At 36.1% G+C, this 12,318-nt stretch overlaps 3 protein-coding genes across 5 annotated transcripts; 2 read left to right on the top strand and 1 right to left on the bottom strand.

Annotated features, from left to right (window-relative positions):
* Window positions 1–307: 307 nt before the first annotated feature.
* Window positions 308–3,203, top strand: LOC121258168 (TLC domain-containing protein 2). The gene is made up of 3 exons (XM_041159555.1): window positions 308–724; window positions 1,629–1,906; window positions 2,715–3,203. Exons 1-3 carry the CDS (start codon window positions 481–483, stop codon window positions 3,042–3,044), a joined length of 852 nt encoding a protein of 283 aa, XP_041015489.1. The 5' UTR covers window positions 308–480; the 3' UTR covers window positions 3,045–3,203.
* A 1,426-nt stretch (window positions 3,204–4,629) lies between these two features.
* LOC121256914 (cysteine-rich and transmembrane domain-containing protein WIH1-like) lies at window positions 4,630–5,912 on the top strand. Its single transcript, XM_041157707.1, has 3 exons — window positions 4,630–4,983; window positions 5,252–5,411; window positions 5,682–5,912. Exons 1-3 carry the CDS (start codon window positions 4,881–4,883, stop codon window positions 5,737–5,739), a joined length of 321 nt encoding a protein of 106 aa, XP_041013641.1. The 5' UTR covers window positions 4,630–4,880; the 3' UTR covers window positions 5,740–5,912.
* Window positions 5,913–6,295: 383 nt separating this feature from the next.
* On the bottom strand, window positions 6,296–11,346 carry LOC121258858 (filament-like plant protein). Of its 3 annotated transcripts, XM_041160385.1 has the most exons (6): window positions 11,240–11,346; window positions 10,988–11,023; window positions 10,083–10,237; window positions 8,581–8,800; window positions 7,038–8,332; window positions 6,296–6,885 (listed from the first exon to the last, which is right to left on the bottom strand). In XM_041160385.1, the coding sequence occupies exons 3-6, from the start codon at window positions 10,191–10,193 to the stop codon at window positions 6,490–6,492; spliced, it is 2,022 nt and encodes a 673-aa protein (XP_041016319.1). In that variant the 5' UTR covers window positions 10,194–10,237; window positions 10,988–11,023; window positions 11,240–11,346; the 3' UTR covers window positions 6,296–6,489. The 3 variants fall into 3 exon arrangements, with proteins under 3 accessions (XP_041016319.1, XP_041016320.1, XP_041016321.1); XM_041160386.1 differs by lacking the exon at window positions 11,240–11,346 and having other exon boundaries at window positions 10,988–11,212; XM_041160387.1 differs by lacking the exons at window positions 10,988–11,023; window positions 11,240–11,346 and adding an exon at window positions 10,653–10,937.
* Between the last annotated feature and the right edge of the window lie 972 nt (window positions 11,347–12,318).

The following is a 12,318-nucleotide window of genomic DNA, read 5'->3' as shown; positions in this document are numbered from 1 at the left end:
ATTAACGAGGTTATTACTTGGATACACAAAATATTTTATCTCAATAATTTTTTTAAATTTTTACATAAAATATAATAAATAATTTAATTTTTTTAAAGTTTAAATAAAAATTATATTAAAAATTTTATTTTAATAATATTTTATTTAATTTTTAATAAAAAATTTATCTCTTCTATACTGCATAATCAAACGAGACTTAAATCAATCGGTTCGTTTTGGGATCGGGTATTTACCCGAAAAATCCATTTTCGGGTCGAACCACCATTCGGGGGTGGCGATGGAGGGTCCCGTAGAAAGAAAACCCATTAGATATGATTTGCGCGTAAAGGAAGGAATCCCCTCTCCCTCACTCTCTCTCTCTCTCTCTGTGTCGGTAACGAAATGGAAATTTGTTCGATCCCCACATGAAACACTGAGGCTCAAAAAACCCGTCGGAGGCAATAGATTAGAGACTGCGAGAGAGTATAGTATCAGAGAGTAATGGATAGAAGAGTACGAGATGAGAACAAGGCGGAGATCTTCTTCTTGGCTACCCTGGTGCTGTGGTTCGTTTCGGTTTTGTTCGAAGTAGTATTCAACAAGCGGAAGGAGCTCCTCAGTATCCTCGCTGGCTGTTGCTTTTTTCAAACGGCCAACTGGATCATCAGCTTTTGCTTCTCTCCGGATCCTCTCTTCGTCAATACTTCCGTCTCTCTCCTCCACTCATCAATCACCGCCGCCTCTGGTTTGTTCTTTTCCCCCGATTCACTTTCTATTTGTTTCCAATTCTAGAACTCTTTCCATATCTTGAATTTTTTTTGGCTTTTCTCTTGGTATTTTCAGCTTGTGAGGAATTACTTTTTATTGATAGTATGCCCGAAAGGTACTGATAAATGATGTTCGGCTTGTAGAGTTTGAATGGGAAACTAAAGTCTGCAGGATGCATTAATCATCCCTGTTCAGTGTACACGGATTATTGTTCTGACCACTTCGGTAGCTACTTCTAGAAAACTGAAAATTATTCCAGTAATTTGGAGGCCAGGCAGGAAAAAATAATAGTAATTATATATTGTGTGCTCATGCGTGGCTGTTAGGTGTGAAGATATGGGTTATCACTTGTCGTAGTTTTATGATCCATGTGTGTGCGTTTCCATTAGATATCCACATATGTAGGTCTCATACCTATACAAATTTTTATCTTCATGTGTTAAAGTTAGTTGACTAGGAATTTTAGGAAAAATCGTCAAAGCTTGAACTGATTTGTTAGACCGAAAATTAGGTTGTCCCTAGGCGTTGCTCTGACCCGTGTACTTGGGCTATTCTTATTCCTACAATTAATAAAATCTTATTTACCGATAAAAAAAATTAGTTTGTCCTTCAAATAAAAAGTTTCATCCGTTTCCTGATTTGTGGTATATAACATAATAGTTGTTATTCATTTTCATTTACTTTCTAAAGTTTCCTTTGTCCTGATATGTGGTCTCTACTGACTTTTTCTGAAAGGTCGTCATTGCCTTTTTGTTCTTACAATTGCATAGACTTAAATATTCTACTGCAAGTTAGGTTGTCTTATACATTTTCACTTCTTAATTTGGGTCGTCATGCCTTTGTATTGTTGTAACTTCAACTTTTGTTCACTTCTTGTGCAGTGGTATTCATTTTGGTTAATGAGTGGTTGAAAAATGGATCGTACGGGATGTTTGATCACTCACAATTGTTTGGGGGAACTTGGCCGTGGGCATATCCCACTTTGTGCTTCTCATGCGGTTACTTTGCATATGATCAGTGGGATATGCTGCATTACCGGTTATACAATGGTTGGATCCCTGCCATCTTAGTCCATCATCTGATACTCCTGATCTGCTTTTCTCTTGCTTTATATCGAAATGTCACCATCAACTACCTCATTCTCACTCTCATTTGTGAGGTATGATCCTCTATGTTTGCTTATGCCTAGGATGAGAATCAAATTTATTTATGATGAAGTGTTTGCTTAAACAGATGAATGAGCCTTAATATTTTAGAAATTTTTATTGCGGTGCGTATGCAGTGTTTGGGTTCTGCACAGTCTGCCATCTGTATAAGTTATAAAATGTAAAATTCTCAGTTAACCAAGCCTAGAGGTAAAGGCTGTACTTCATTTTCCCCCACTTTTGTAAACATTTTTATAACATCAAAACCTAGAGAATTTAAACATTAGGTTTTCATGAAGACTTTATTGAACGGTGTGAAATGTGCCTTAAGGTCTGAAGCCTTGGATGACTTGTTATGGGATTAGGACATCTTCAAGCGGTTACGGCTTTGAAGTTATGATCCATTTCATTATCCTTGTATGCTATCAAAGGTTGTGCTTATTTGAAATTCAAATGAATTCGTGGCATGCTAATATAAATGAGATGCTTGACCTCTACACTGTGGAAACTGTGGAAATTTAGGGAATACTGGCTCCAATTGTTTCAATTGCAATACTTGCAAAAAAAAGTATTGCTTCAATTGGAATAAATCTTGTATTCGTACAGTTGGATGAGGCATTCTTCATGAGGACATACGTTTTTGCTGCCCTTGCTATATGAGATGAAAGAAAGTGAGCAACCAGTTAACAAAAGTATTAAGGCAACTTCAAATTGAAATTAAGTCTCAGATCAATGATATTGTCCAAATTTATAATCTTAAGCCAAATATTGTGCAGAATTTGTTTGATGTAACTAAAGGTCCTATTTCTTCTGATGATACAGCTGCATTCTATATTTCTGCACGTGAGGAAAGTGCGAAGAATGGCTGGTATTCGTGATGCCAAGAGCAGAATTGTGAGGTTAGAATGGGTTCTTAATTGGATCACTTTCGTTGTAGCACGGCTGGTATCTCACGTGCTCATCACCGTCAAGCTCCTTAGAGATGCTGATAAGTTTGGACAGGGTGTCGAGCTGCCGCTTGCCTTATTTGGGATGGCTGGAATGAATTTACTTAATGTTTTTCTTGGCATTGATCTTTATAATGCTTTCAGGAGAGAGAGAAATCACCGAGGGAATGGTCGTCGCCGTCATGAAGGAGAGAAGGAAGGCTAGAAAGAGTTGTAACTGTATTTTTATGTTCTATCATTCGTTATATTCTTTTTGTTCGAGAAATTGTTTGCAAAAAATGAACTTCACAGTAACAAAAAACACCAATGTATGATATTATATTAGACATGTGAAAACAGTGATTTGAAGTACAATACGATGGTTGGCAAATGATTTGATAGTTGATCTTGTTAAAGGGAATAGGAAGTGAAAAAGAAACGGAACAAATGATACACTGCTTTGCTGCTCTAGCCTCTAGATCTGTTCAAGAATGATTATTTTAAAACTAGCTCTTGTTTGTTTTTGTAGATAAGTTGAGTTGAAAGTTGAATAAAATATTATTAGAATATATATTTTTAATATTATTTTTATTTTAGAATTTGAAAAAGTTAAATTGTTTGTTTTATTTTGTATGAGAATTTAAAAAAATTATAATAATTAGATGAGATAAGTTAAGAATGATTATGAAATCAAACAAGCAGGCACAGAAGGTCCCACCGGGGTTCAAACCATTCGCTGGATTCAAAGTCCGAGAGCTAACATGATCACATGATACAGGCACTCTTTCGATTTAAAGCATCGCCAAAATCTCTCTCAAAGAATAAAAAATCGATTTTCCTGGAGAATAATTGCAAGTAGTGGCATCATAAAAGAGTACATAATGTGGGTAAAAATTAACCCCACCCTTTTTCTTTTCGATCAGTTCTCTTTTTTATTGTTTCGGGCGTCAGAGGTAGATGCTGGCTGGCCTTCTGGATATAAGAACATTGCTTTGAGATATGGAACTTCTAAGATTTGGTGCCATGGCTTTCTTTGCATTAGTTGCAGACATAGAAACAGTATGTAAAACTCCTGTTCTCATTAATGGAGAAAGTGTAACGATAGACGGGCGGAACCAGAAAATCTGATTTGGGGGACCAAGTCATAAATAAATAGATTTAGGGGGCTAAATACTAATTTTTATATAATCTAAAACACATTTCAAAACTTAATTTTTATCAAATTTTAAAAAATTTGAGGGGCAAAGCCCCCCAAGCCTCTTAGTAGTTCCGCCCCGATGATAGACAAGTTTTTTTTTTTTTTTTTGCAACCATGTTTTGAATGGGAAATATTTTTATAAAATAACTTAACACTTTTTTTTTTTTTTATAAGTAAAATAACTTTTATAAATATTTGGCAGGGAAACAATGCTAGGATCTATCTAACATTGTATAAAACATCGAGAAGTACTCAACATTAATTATCATAAACACATGAGTCATGGAATAGCAGATGAGCTTTTGCCGTCGGCTCCAATGGCTTATTATGCGTTTGTTTTAAGCTTAAAAATCATATTTTTATTATATTATCATATTAAATTTTAAAAAGCCTCAATTTTAGTTGTTTTCTTTAGGCCTCAATTCATGTTGAGTCGAGATAACTGTGAAATACTTTTTTATATATATGCTACTTAGATACCTTGAGCATTGCTTTAATGGCCGATGTCTATAATATTCTGTGTTGTGTGTGTGTGTACACATACATATTTGATGTTAACAAAGTTGCAGACGCGCTTCAGTTTAATCGGTTTCAATGCGATGCGAACAAGTTTGGATGGATGCTGATGTGGTGATGTCCCTCACTTTCTCCGAGGAGCTTGTTTGTCCATTTCGCCACTTAACAAAACACATGATATTTCAGGTTCCACACTCAGCTTGCTGGCTTAAGCTTGATGCCTTTCTATATCTATAAAAAGCATCCTCAATCTCCATGGCTCCTTCCCACGTACCCAGCAGCTTGTTCTCAAATCTTTTGTACAGCGTGCAGCTAGAGAATATATTCTGAAGAGATATCGTCATCATCATGAATTATTACGACCAGCAACAGCCTGATTTTGTTGGTGTTCCTCAACAGCCTCATGTTGGTGTTCCTCAACAGCCTCCTGTTGGTGTTCCTCCTCCTCAGTGTACGTGTGCTATATCTTCTTGAATTTATCTGTGCAGTGATGGGTTAATCTAGATTTTTTACTATTTTCTGCTTTCAATATTTTTACAATTCGAACAGATATAGCACACAAATCCATTATATTAATAAATATTACAGAATTTACGTAGTATCTTTATCTCTATTCAAATTATAGAAAATATTTCAATCGGAGAATTGCTGGCAATCATGATTGATGGGTTTATTTTGTTTAATGGTAATTGATAGTACGATGGTTTTTATACTCGCAGGGAATCCAAATTATGTTGCCTATCCTCCACCACCAGTATATCTACCACCACCGGTATATCCTCCACCACCGGTCAGTATCCAAATGAATAACAATTCAACGCCACAAGTAGAGTACGTCTACGTGACTCAAAAACAAGAAACGGGTTTACTCGAGAGCTGGTATCTCTCTCTCTCTCTCTCTCTCTCGCAGTCCTACTATAATTGCCGAGCACTGAAAACTAGATAGTTGGACTGCTTGTTTTGAATATTTTCTATAGATCATGGGGTTCCATTGATCGATATTGTTAATGTTTGTTGTTCATTTTAATTTGGCAAAACATGTAGTATAGACAACCTTTTTCATAGTTCTGTTATAAAATGAATGGCATTTTTATAAAAGAATACGGATTTGGTAGAGGGAGAAAATTGACAGTTTTTTGCTTTTTGCAGTATGGCGCTGCTCTGCTGTTGTTGCATCTTTTCCATATTTCCTTGCTACTATTGCTGAACGAAGAAGCTTCAGCGATTCAACCATGCATGGTCACTTCACTTTGATCGCAATAAATATGTAGGAGGCATGATTTTCCCATACTTTCACATATGTAAAGAGTATATGTACGTTTGCGCTTTCTTCCAATGTCTGAATTGATATTTGAATGGAATATACGCACAGCGCTGCAAGACTTTTTTTGTTTTTTGTTCATATATGTTATTGGAAACGCACGTCAACTCTTAGGTAAACATTAGTATGTATGTCTTTTCTTCGCCGGTGATTGCAATTTTCTGCAACGTAAAAACAGAACCACGAACTGGTGTAGCATGCAGTCAGTTTGGAGAGACTCAATACAGTTTTTTTATTTCCAAAAGAGCAGGAGAAGTCAGAGGTTGGAGGAGTTTCGAAAGATCTGCGGAAAGCCCAAAACAAGGAAATGGAGAAGTCAAAGACTAGAGAGTAATCCCTCACATGCCCACTTTTTCAGCTCTATTTAGTTTTGAAAATGGAGATGTATTCCCACCATCTTCCATTCGTGAAGAATCAGAATCTCGTTCTAATGAGCATTTCATTAAACAAAACATTACAGAGGACTTGCTTGGCATTTCAGATTGCAAAGATCCCCATTCATGTGAAAAGGAAATGGAGCAAACTCTTTTGCTGCCGATTAAACGGCATGTAATCCTCAGCTTTCAAATGAAAAAGAGTCCAGAATTCTCTGTTTACAACTGAGAAACCATTTACTCCTTGTTTTGTACATCCTCACTAAATTATCCCACTCTTCGTACGTGAGAAGAACTTCGCAAACCCATTTCGATTCTTCTCAGAAATGACATGAATTGACGATGCAGCAGCTGAAGTTGCTGAAGATGAAAATGGTGGGGAGTTCTCTTCATTTTTATTTACTAAAGGACCAGAACTTTCATCGGCCATTCGTGAAGAATAAGAATCTCTTTTAGGTAAAAATGTTTCATTACAATGAAATTTCCACAATTCTCCGTCAGCTTTAGATATCACGGATGCACCCGCAGAAAGCTCTGATATGTTGGCAGTATCAATCAGGAAGTCCTCCAGTGTTGCTAGAGATTTCAGCTGATTCCCAAGAGATGCTATTGTTTTACGGCACTCTGCAAGTTTTCCAGTAGCTACAGCTATGTCCTCCTGATTTAGACAAAATCCTCAGGATCGTTATATATAAAGAAACATAATATTTCTTTCCATACATTGCTCATAACCAGCAAACAACAGAAAATGATAGAAGTTCAAATAAGCAACACATACATAGTATATAACAAAAGTTCATGATGACTGACCTGTTTTATCTTCAATTCACCATTCGAGCTTGTAGTTTTCTGAAGTTCAATTTCCTGCCTCTCCCGTGATAGCTCTTCCTCTGATTTTCGACACTTGGCTGCAATTTCTGCTGACAAAGTCCTCTCTTTCTGAACCTCTACTTCTAAAGCGTCAACTTTTGCTGACATGGTCCTTGCTTCTGCTTCCATGCTAATGAGTCTAGACTCAACAACTTGCTTGGTTTCTTTCACGATGTTCAGCTCTGTTTGCAACTCCTCCAGCTTTAGTTCTGCCTCCCTCAGCTGAAGCCGGGATACCTCAATACGGTCTTGACTTGTGGATAGAGCACTCTCCAGGTCAGCTTTCTGTGCTTCCACCTTCCCTAGCTTCTCTTCTAATTCAGCTTTCTGACGAGTCAGGGCTTCTAGTTCAGTTCTTAGGGAGCTTTCTCCATTACTGGATTGATTGGAAACAATTGGTGCAAAACCATGGCTTTCACTTTTGGTTTCGGGTAGTGCAGCAAGTCGTTCCATCTCAAGAAAATCGTCCATGAGATCAATTTGAACAGAACAGGCTTGGATATTTCTTTTAACAGTCTTGTCATTTTTGAACTGATCAAGTTCAGAAATCGGGGCAGATGCCCATGAGTCCGAGCAACTATGTTCACTCTTATTTGACTCTGAACTACTCATTTTGCGAGTATCAATCTCTCCCAAGCTGAGCCTCTCTCCACTCTCTGACTGACTATCTGCTAGGGATTCAACACAAATAGAGGAGGCAAGAGTGGATTTATGATCATTAACCCTGAATGATTTACAAGGCATTGATTTAAGCTTCCGGCACTCAGCCTCAAGCTTGGCCACCTTCTTTATGCTCTCTAAATGTTGCTTGCTGGCCATCTCAGCTGCTTGGGTACTCAAGTCCCACTCGATCGTCCTGATTTCCAACTCTTCAGATTGTGATTGGAGCTCAAGTTTGAGAGCTGAGTTCTCCTTCTCCAAATATTCAAGTTTCTGGCAAATATCAGGATCCACATTTGCATGAGATCCAGATTTAGCCACTTCAGTGTTGCTTTGGAGCTCATGAAGCTGGCTCTCAAGTTTGAGTTTAGTGGTTTCCCACTCGCGGGTTTTCATCATCACAGCTTCGTGAATCATTTGCTCCTGTTCCTCCCTTGTTTGTCTTAGCTGCCGAACAAGTTCTTTGAGGGCCCCATCAAGATGGCTCGCCCGATCTTCAAGAACTGAGTTTTTCCGAACTGAATATTCAAGTTGTTGCTTTAGGACCACCACTTCATTTTCAGCCTTCTCCCATCCTAGAATGATATATTGAACTGTGAGAAATATTATTACAGATGAAAAGAATACATCAATCATTACCATGTTTGGTTGAGATTGAAAAACTTATCGGGCAGACTTCCAATTCATGCAAGCTTAGTTTGAAACATTAAGAGAGAAAATCTATTTCAACTAAAAGTGCTGCAACGAAACATGGCGTTGTGATTGGTTGTTCTTAGAATAAGAAATGGGAGACGTTCCCTAGCATTGTATGTGGGAGTACTACCAGCAACAGCTTCTTCTGCAACTTTTGCATGTTGCTTCACCAAGTCTTCTTTGGCAATAACATTTACTAAAGCAGCTGATAACTTCTCTGTCAGGCTTTGAATACTATCATTAACATCTTTCTTTGATGAAGCGCCACTAACATCTTCAGCACTTTCCATAGCTTTTGATGTGACTTCAGGTGATTGAGTGTCGTGACTAGGAGATGACTCAAATGCCTCCTGATTCAATGAGTTGATTATGGATAAAACAATGATCAAAATGCATGAAAACAATATGACAACCTCATGCAATAGCTCCAAAATGCCCATAATTCCATTCTATGTTGGCAAAAGGGAAGAACACAGGTTTCTATTAGAGCTACAAATCAGGAAGCAATATGCAAATGTAATTTTATAACAGCTGGGATTAGGGTGGCTGTTTCATTATTGTAAGCATGTATAGTTGTGAGTTTCAAATCCAGTTACTATTTATACTGCCAGTGCTGTGATAAGGTCATGGATCCTGCCTATATCATGGAGGTGATGTACAGGAGCAGACATTGCCAAGAATGCATCTGGGATTAACTTCAACTTCACTTCTATTGAATAATTGTCATCCCAAAGGAGAATTCGTGCAAATGCTTGTCATCCTAGAAAATACGAGCATTCATTCCCTAATTTTGACATTCGAGCATACAAGCTTTAGGTGGCTACATGTCTTGTTAATTTGGTTCTACTTACTATATAATTTAGTCAGTGTTTGTAGCACAATGGGGGTTTTGTGTTTATTATAATGTTTTTAGGAAGTATAGTAATTAGGTTTCCTTCTATGAATTGTAACATGATGGTATGTTGCTGAAGTTTATCAATTAAGGTCTGCTCAGGCTTTTGGTTTACAAAAAATTTTTGTTCTTTAAGCTATGATATAAATGATATTAGCATCATAGGAGAGCACTAGAATTGGATTATGCATCTACATATTTGCATAATATGACCTTAAATTGGGCTGCATTGGATTATGTATATTCAAAAATTTGCATAGTTATAAACAGTATTTCTAAAAATTTGATGCACTGTTTACTCTCCAAATTTTATTTTATTATTTTCTCTCTCCTCCCCCTCTCTCTCTCTCTCTCTCTTCACCAAGGGATTGAATTTTAGGAAAAAAATAAATCATAATATTTTATTATTATTTGACTCAAAGATGCATAATCTAATGCAGGAGTTTTTTTTCTATACGCAAAATAATTTCTAAAAGATGTATTTTTATTATGCATATAGAGAAACCAATGGAGAAACCAATGCTAGTACTTGAGTAAGAGGGCGTTACAACCAAGTTTCCAACAAAAAAAATGGGGGAAGAATGCAGAAATAGATGGTATTTTGGGATCATTATTAATTATTTAGTCAGTTAAAAAGCACTGCAAAAAAAAAAATAGTCAGTTAAAAGGCAGCAAAAGAAACCGTCCGAGAAGTCACAATTTAACCCATTCTATTTTTTGCGAGGAATTCTGTGTCATACCGGATCATCAGAGTATCTCTCTGAATGCGAAGATATCGACCGCGAACTCTCACTTTCAAATGGACTTTTGTCAGAAGGCTTCCTCTTCCACAACCATTTCCTCTTTTCCATTGCGAAATAGTCCAACACCAACGAGCACTTCACTGAGTGTTCATCTGCACACACATTTACACCATTTGTCGAGAGGTCACCAAAAAAACTATCTTAAAATCCTCCCCAAAATTGCAGTGATATGCAGAGAACAGAACAATCTAGTGGGTATTCAATTGCAACACTATTCCTCGTTGTTAAGTAACAAAGCTACCACCAGACTGTTCAAGCCTTTAAAAAGCAGAAATGTACATCCGCTTCAACAAACTCCAAAAAAAAAATTATACAAAAAGATGACTTGGCTTATGATTCTTTCAGCTTTGCTTCAAATCCAATCCAGTTACCATCCAACTCTAACAACAAAAAGTATATGACATCCAAAGAACCAAAATCGGTTTCTCTTAGTTAAAAAGCCAAATGATAGCTTAAGAGTAAAGGACAGAAGACACAAATACATTCAGAAGACGGATTAGTTTGCACCTTTTATTCACATTCAACACCTTGGTGGTTTCTGAAACCCCCACAAGCTTCAAAATCAACACAAACTGAGTATCTGAATTACGAAATGAGAACTTCCCCGCTGAAAAAACTACTAAAATTTTCCAACACATATGAGAGAGAGAGAATTCAAAGCTAAAACAGGGGATGGTACGAATTTCCCGTCTAAAAGATCCTAAAGATGAGTGACCCATCAAAGCACAAAACCCAACTAACTTTTTCCCAAGAAGCGATAAATAATAGCAAATCAATAATTTTATGTATTTAAAAAAAAAACAAAAAGAACCAATTAGAAGAGCAAGATCCGGATCAAATACCTTTGACTGGGAGACCAAAGCAACCTGGAGATTAGACTGGAGCCAGCCATCAACGAATGAAAACAAAAGAAGTTTAATGGGTTCAGTTCAGACTTGATATGCAAGATTGCAGAAATATGATTGATATATAATACCAACAAAATAACTCTGTAAAAATCTGTGGAACGTCAGCGATTAATCAGATATATAAAACAAAGAACGAACAAACAAACAAACAAACAGAGTAGCAGATTTCCTTGTTTTTCACTTTACCTTTTTATTTCTTTCTTTTCTAAAAACGAGAAGAGGAGCTGATTTGTGGAGGTGAACCGTGAAATTCAAAGGTGAGAGGAAAAGAATGATCTCAAATGCTGACTTTTTCAGCTCTCTTTAGATTTGAAAACGGGAGCTGCCTTGTTCCCGCCCTCGGAGATCAGGAATTCTGTATCACAAACTTTCAATTAATTAATAATTAGTACATATTTACATAGAAAAATTCTACTCATCATTCTCACAATACATACTAAATATTATTTTTTTATTTTTTTATTTTTTTCTCTTACCAAATATATAGTCACTGTGATGTATAGATGAGAAGTAAAAAAAAATCAATTAGTTTATAAAGAATAAAATTTAAAAATAAGTATAATATGTAAGAATGATAAGTAGCAAAACTCTTCTGCATAAAAAGAAATTTTGAAAATCTTCTAAATCTTATTTTATTTATAATTATATCACATACTAATATATAATTTTTTTTTTATTTAAATATATATAAAAAGATAAAAATAATAAATTACATGTTCACGTGAAAGGTGAGAAATGATAATTTAACATGCAAAGGGGCAAAACAATCTCAATTGTCAAAGTCATGATAGGGATTCAATTATTACATGATCAGTCTATAGGCAATTTAATGTAATAAAGGTTTTTTTAATACAAATAAATTATTATTATTTTATTACCAAGCATGCCTTCTGTTTGCACGAACAGTTGGGTAATTTTTTGTGTGAGAATGGCTTTTTGTTTATGACCACACGAATGATGACATGACCTGATCCAATTTGATAATGATTTGTTATAATTTTTTTTTATGGATTTTTAAGTTGTGTTTGGTTTCCAAATTCAGCTGAATTCTATCTACTTTAAACTCATTCAACTATCCAAACAACCAAGTGAACTGCTTTCATACATGAATTCGGTGAGTTTTGTTCATATAGATGGATTGACAAAAGCTGATCTCACAACTTCTTCTTTTTTTCGTAATTCTTTCTCTCTGTCATCAACTCTATCTCTTTTTCTCTGCTGACAAGCATCATCTCTCTATTTTTCTTTGACAAGCCATCAACTCT

The sequence above is a fragment of the Juglans microcarpa x Juglans regia genome, chromosome 3S (assembly GCF_004785595.1).
Source record: "Juglans microcarpa x Juglans regia isolate MS1-56 chromosome 3S, Jm3101_v1.0, whole genome shotgun sequence".
Classification (NCBI taxonomy): domain Eukaryota; kingdom Viridiplantae; phylum Streptophyta; class Magnoliopsida; order Fagales; family Juglandaceae; genus Juglans; species Juglans microcarpa x Juglans regia.
This window is presented reverse-complemented; position numbering and strand designations above follow the sequence as displayed.

What these genes read in the sequence shown, in the direction of transcription:
- LOC121258168 (XM_041159555.1), top strand. Translation starts at nt 481, where the DNA reads ATGGATAGAAGAGTACGAGATGAGAACAAGGCGGAGATCTTCTTCTTG. An exon ending in ATCAATCACCGCCGCCTCTG is followed by an intron (nt 725 to 1,628) that starts GTTTGTTCTTTT and finishes CTTCTTGTGCAG; the next exon opens with TGGTATTCATTTTGGTTAAT. An exon ending in TTCTCACTCTCATTTGTGAG is followed by an intron (nt 1,907 to 2,714) that starts GTATGATCCTCT and finishes CTGATGATACAG; the next exon opens with CTGCATTCTATATTTCTGCA.
- LOC121256914 (XM_041157707.1), top strand. Translation starts at nt 4,881, where the DNA reads ATGAATTATTACGACCAGCAACAGCCTGATTTTGTTGGTGTTCCTCAA. An exon ending in TGGTGTTCCTCCTCCTCAGT is followed by an intron (nt 4,984 to 5,251) that starts GTACGTGTGCTA and finishes TTATACTCGCAG; the next exon opens with GGAATCCAAATTATGTTGCC. An exon ending in ACGGGTTTACTCGAGAGCTG is followed by an intron (nt 5,412 to 5,681) that starts GTATCTCTCTCT and finishes TGCTTTTTGCAG; the next exon opens with TATGGCGCTGCTCTGCTGTT.
- LOC121258858 (XM_041160385.1), bottom strand. Translation starts at nt 10,193, where the DNA reads ATGGAAAAGAGGAAATGGTTGTGGAAGAGGAAGCCTTCTGACAAAAGT. An exon ending in AGAGATACTCTGATGATCCG is followed by an intron (nt 8,801 to 10,082) that starts GTATGACACAGA and finishes TCATTGAATCAG; the next exon opens with GAGGCATTTGAGTCATCTCC. An exon ending in TGCAGAAGAAGCTGTTGCTG is followed by an intron (nt 8,333 to 8,580) that starts GTAGTACTCCCA and finishes ATATCATTCTAG; the next exon opens with GATGGGAGAAGGCTGAAAAT.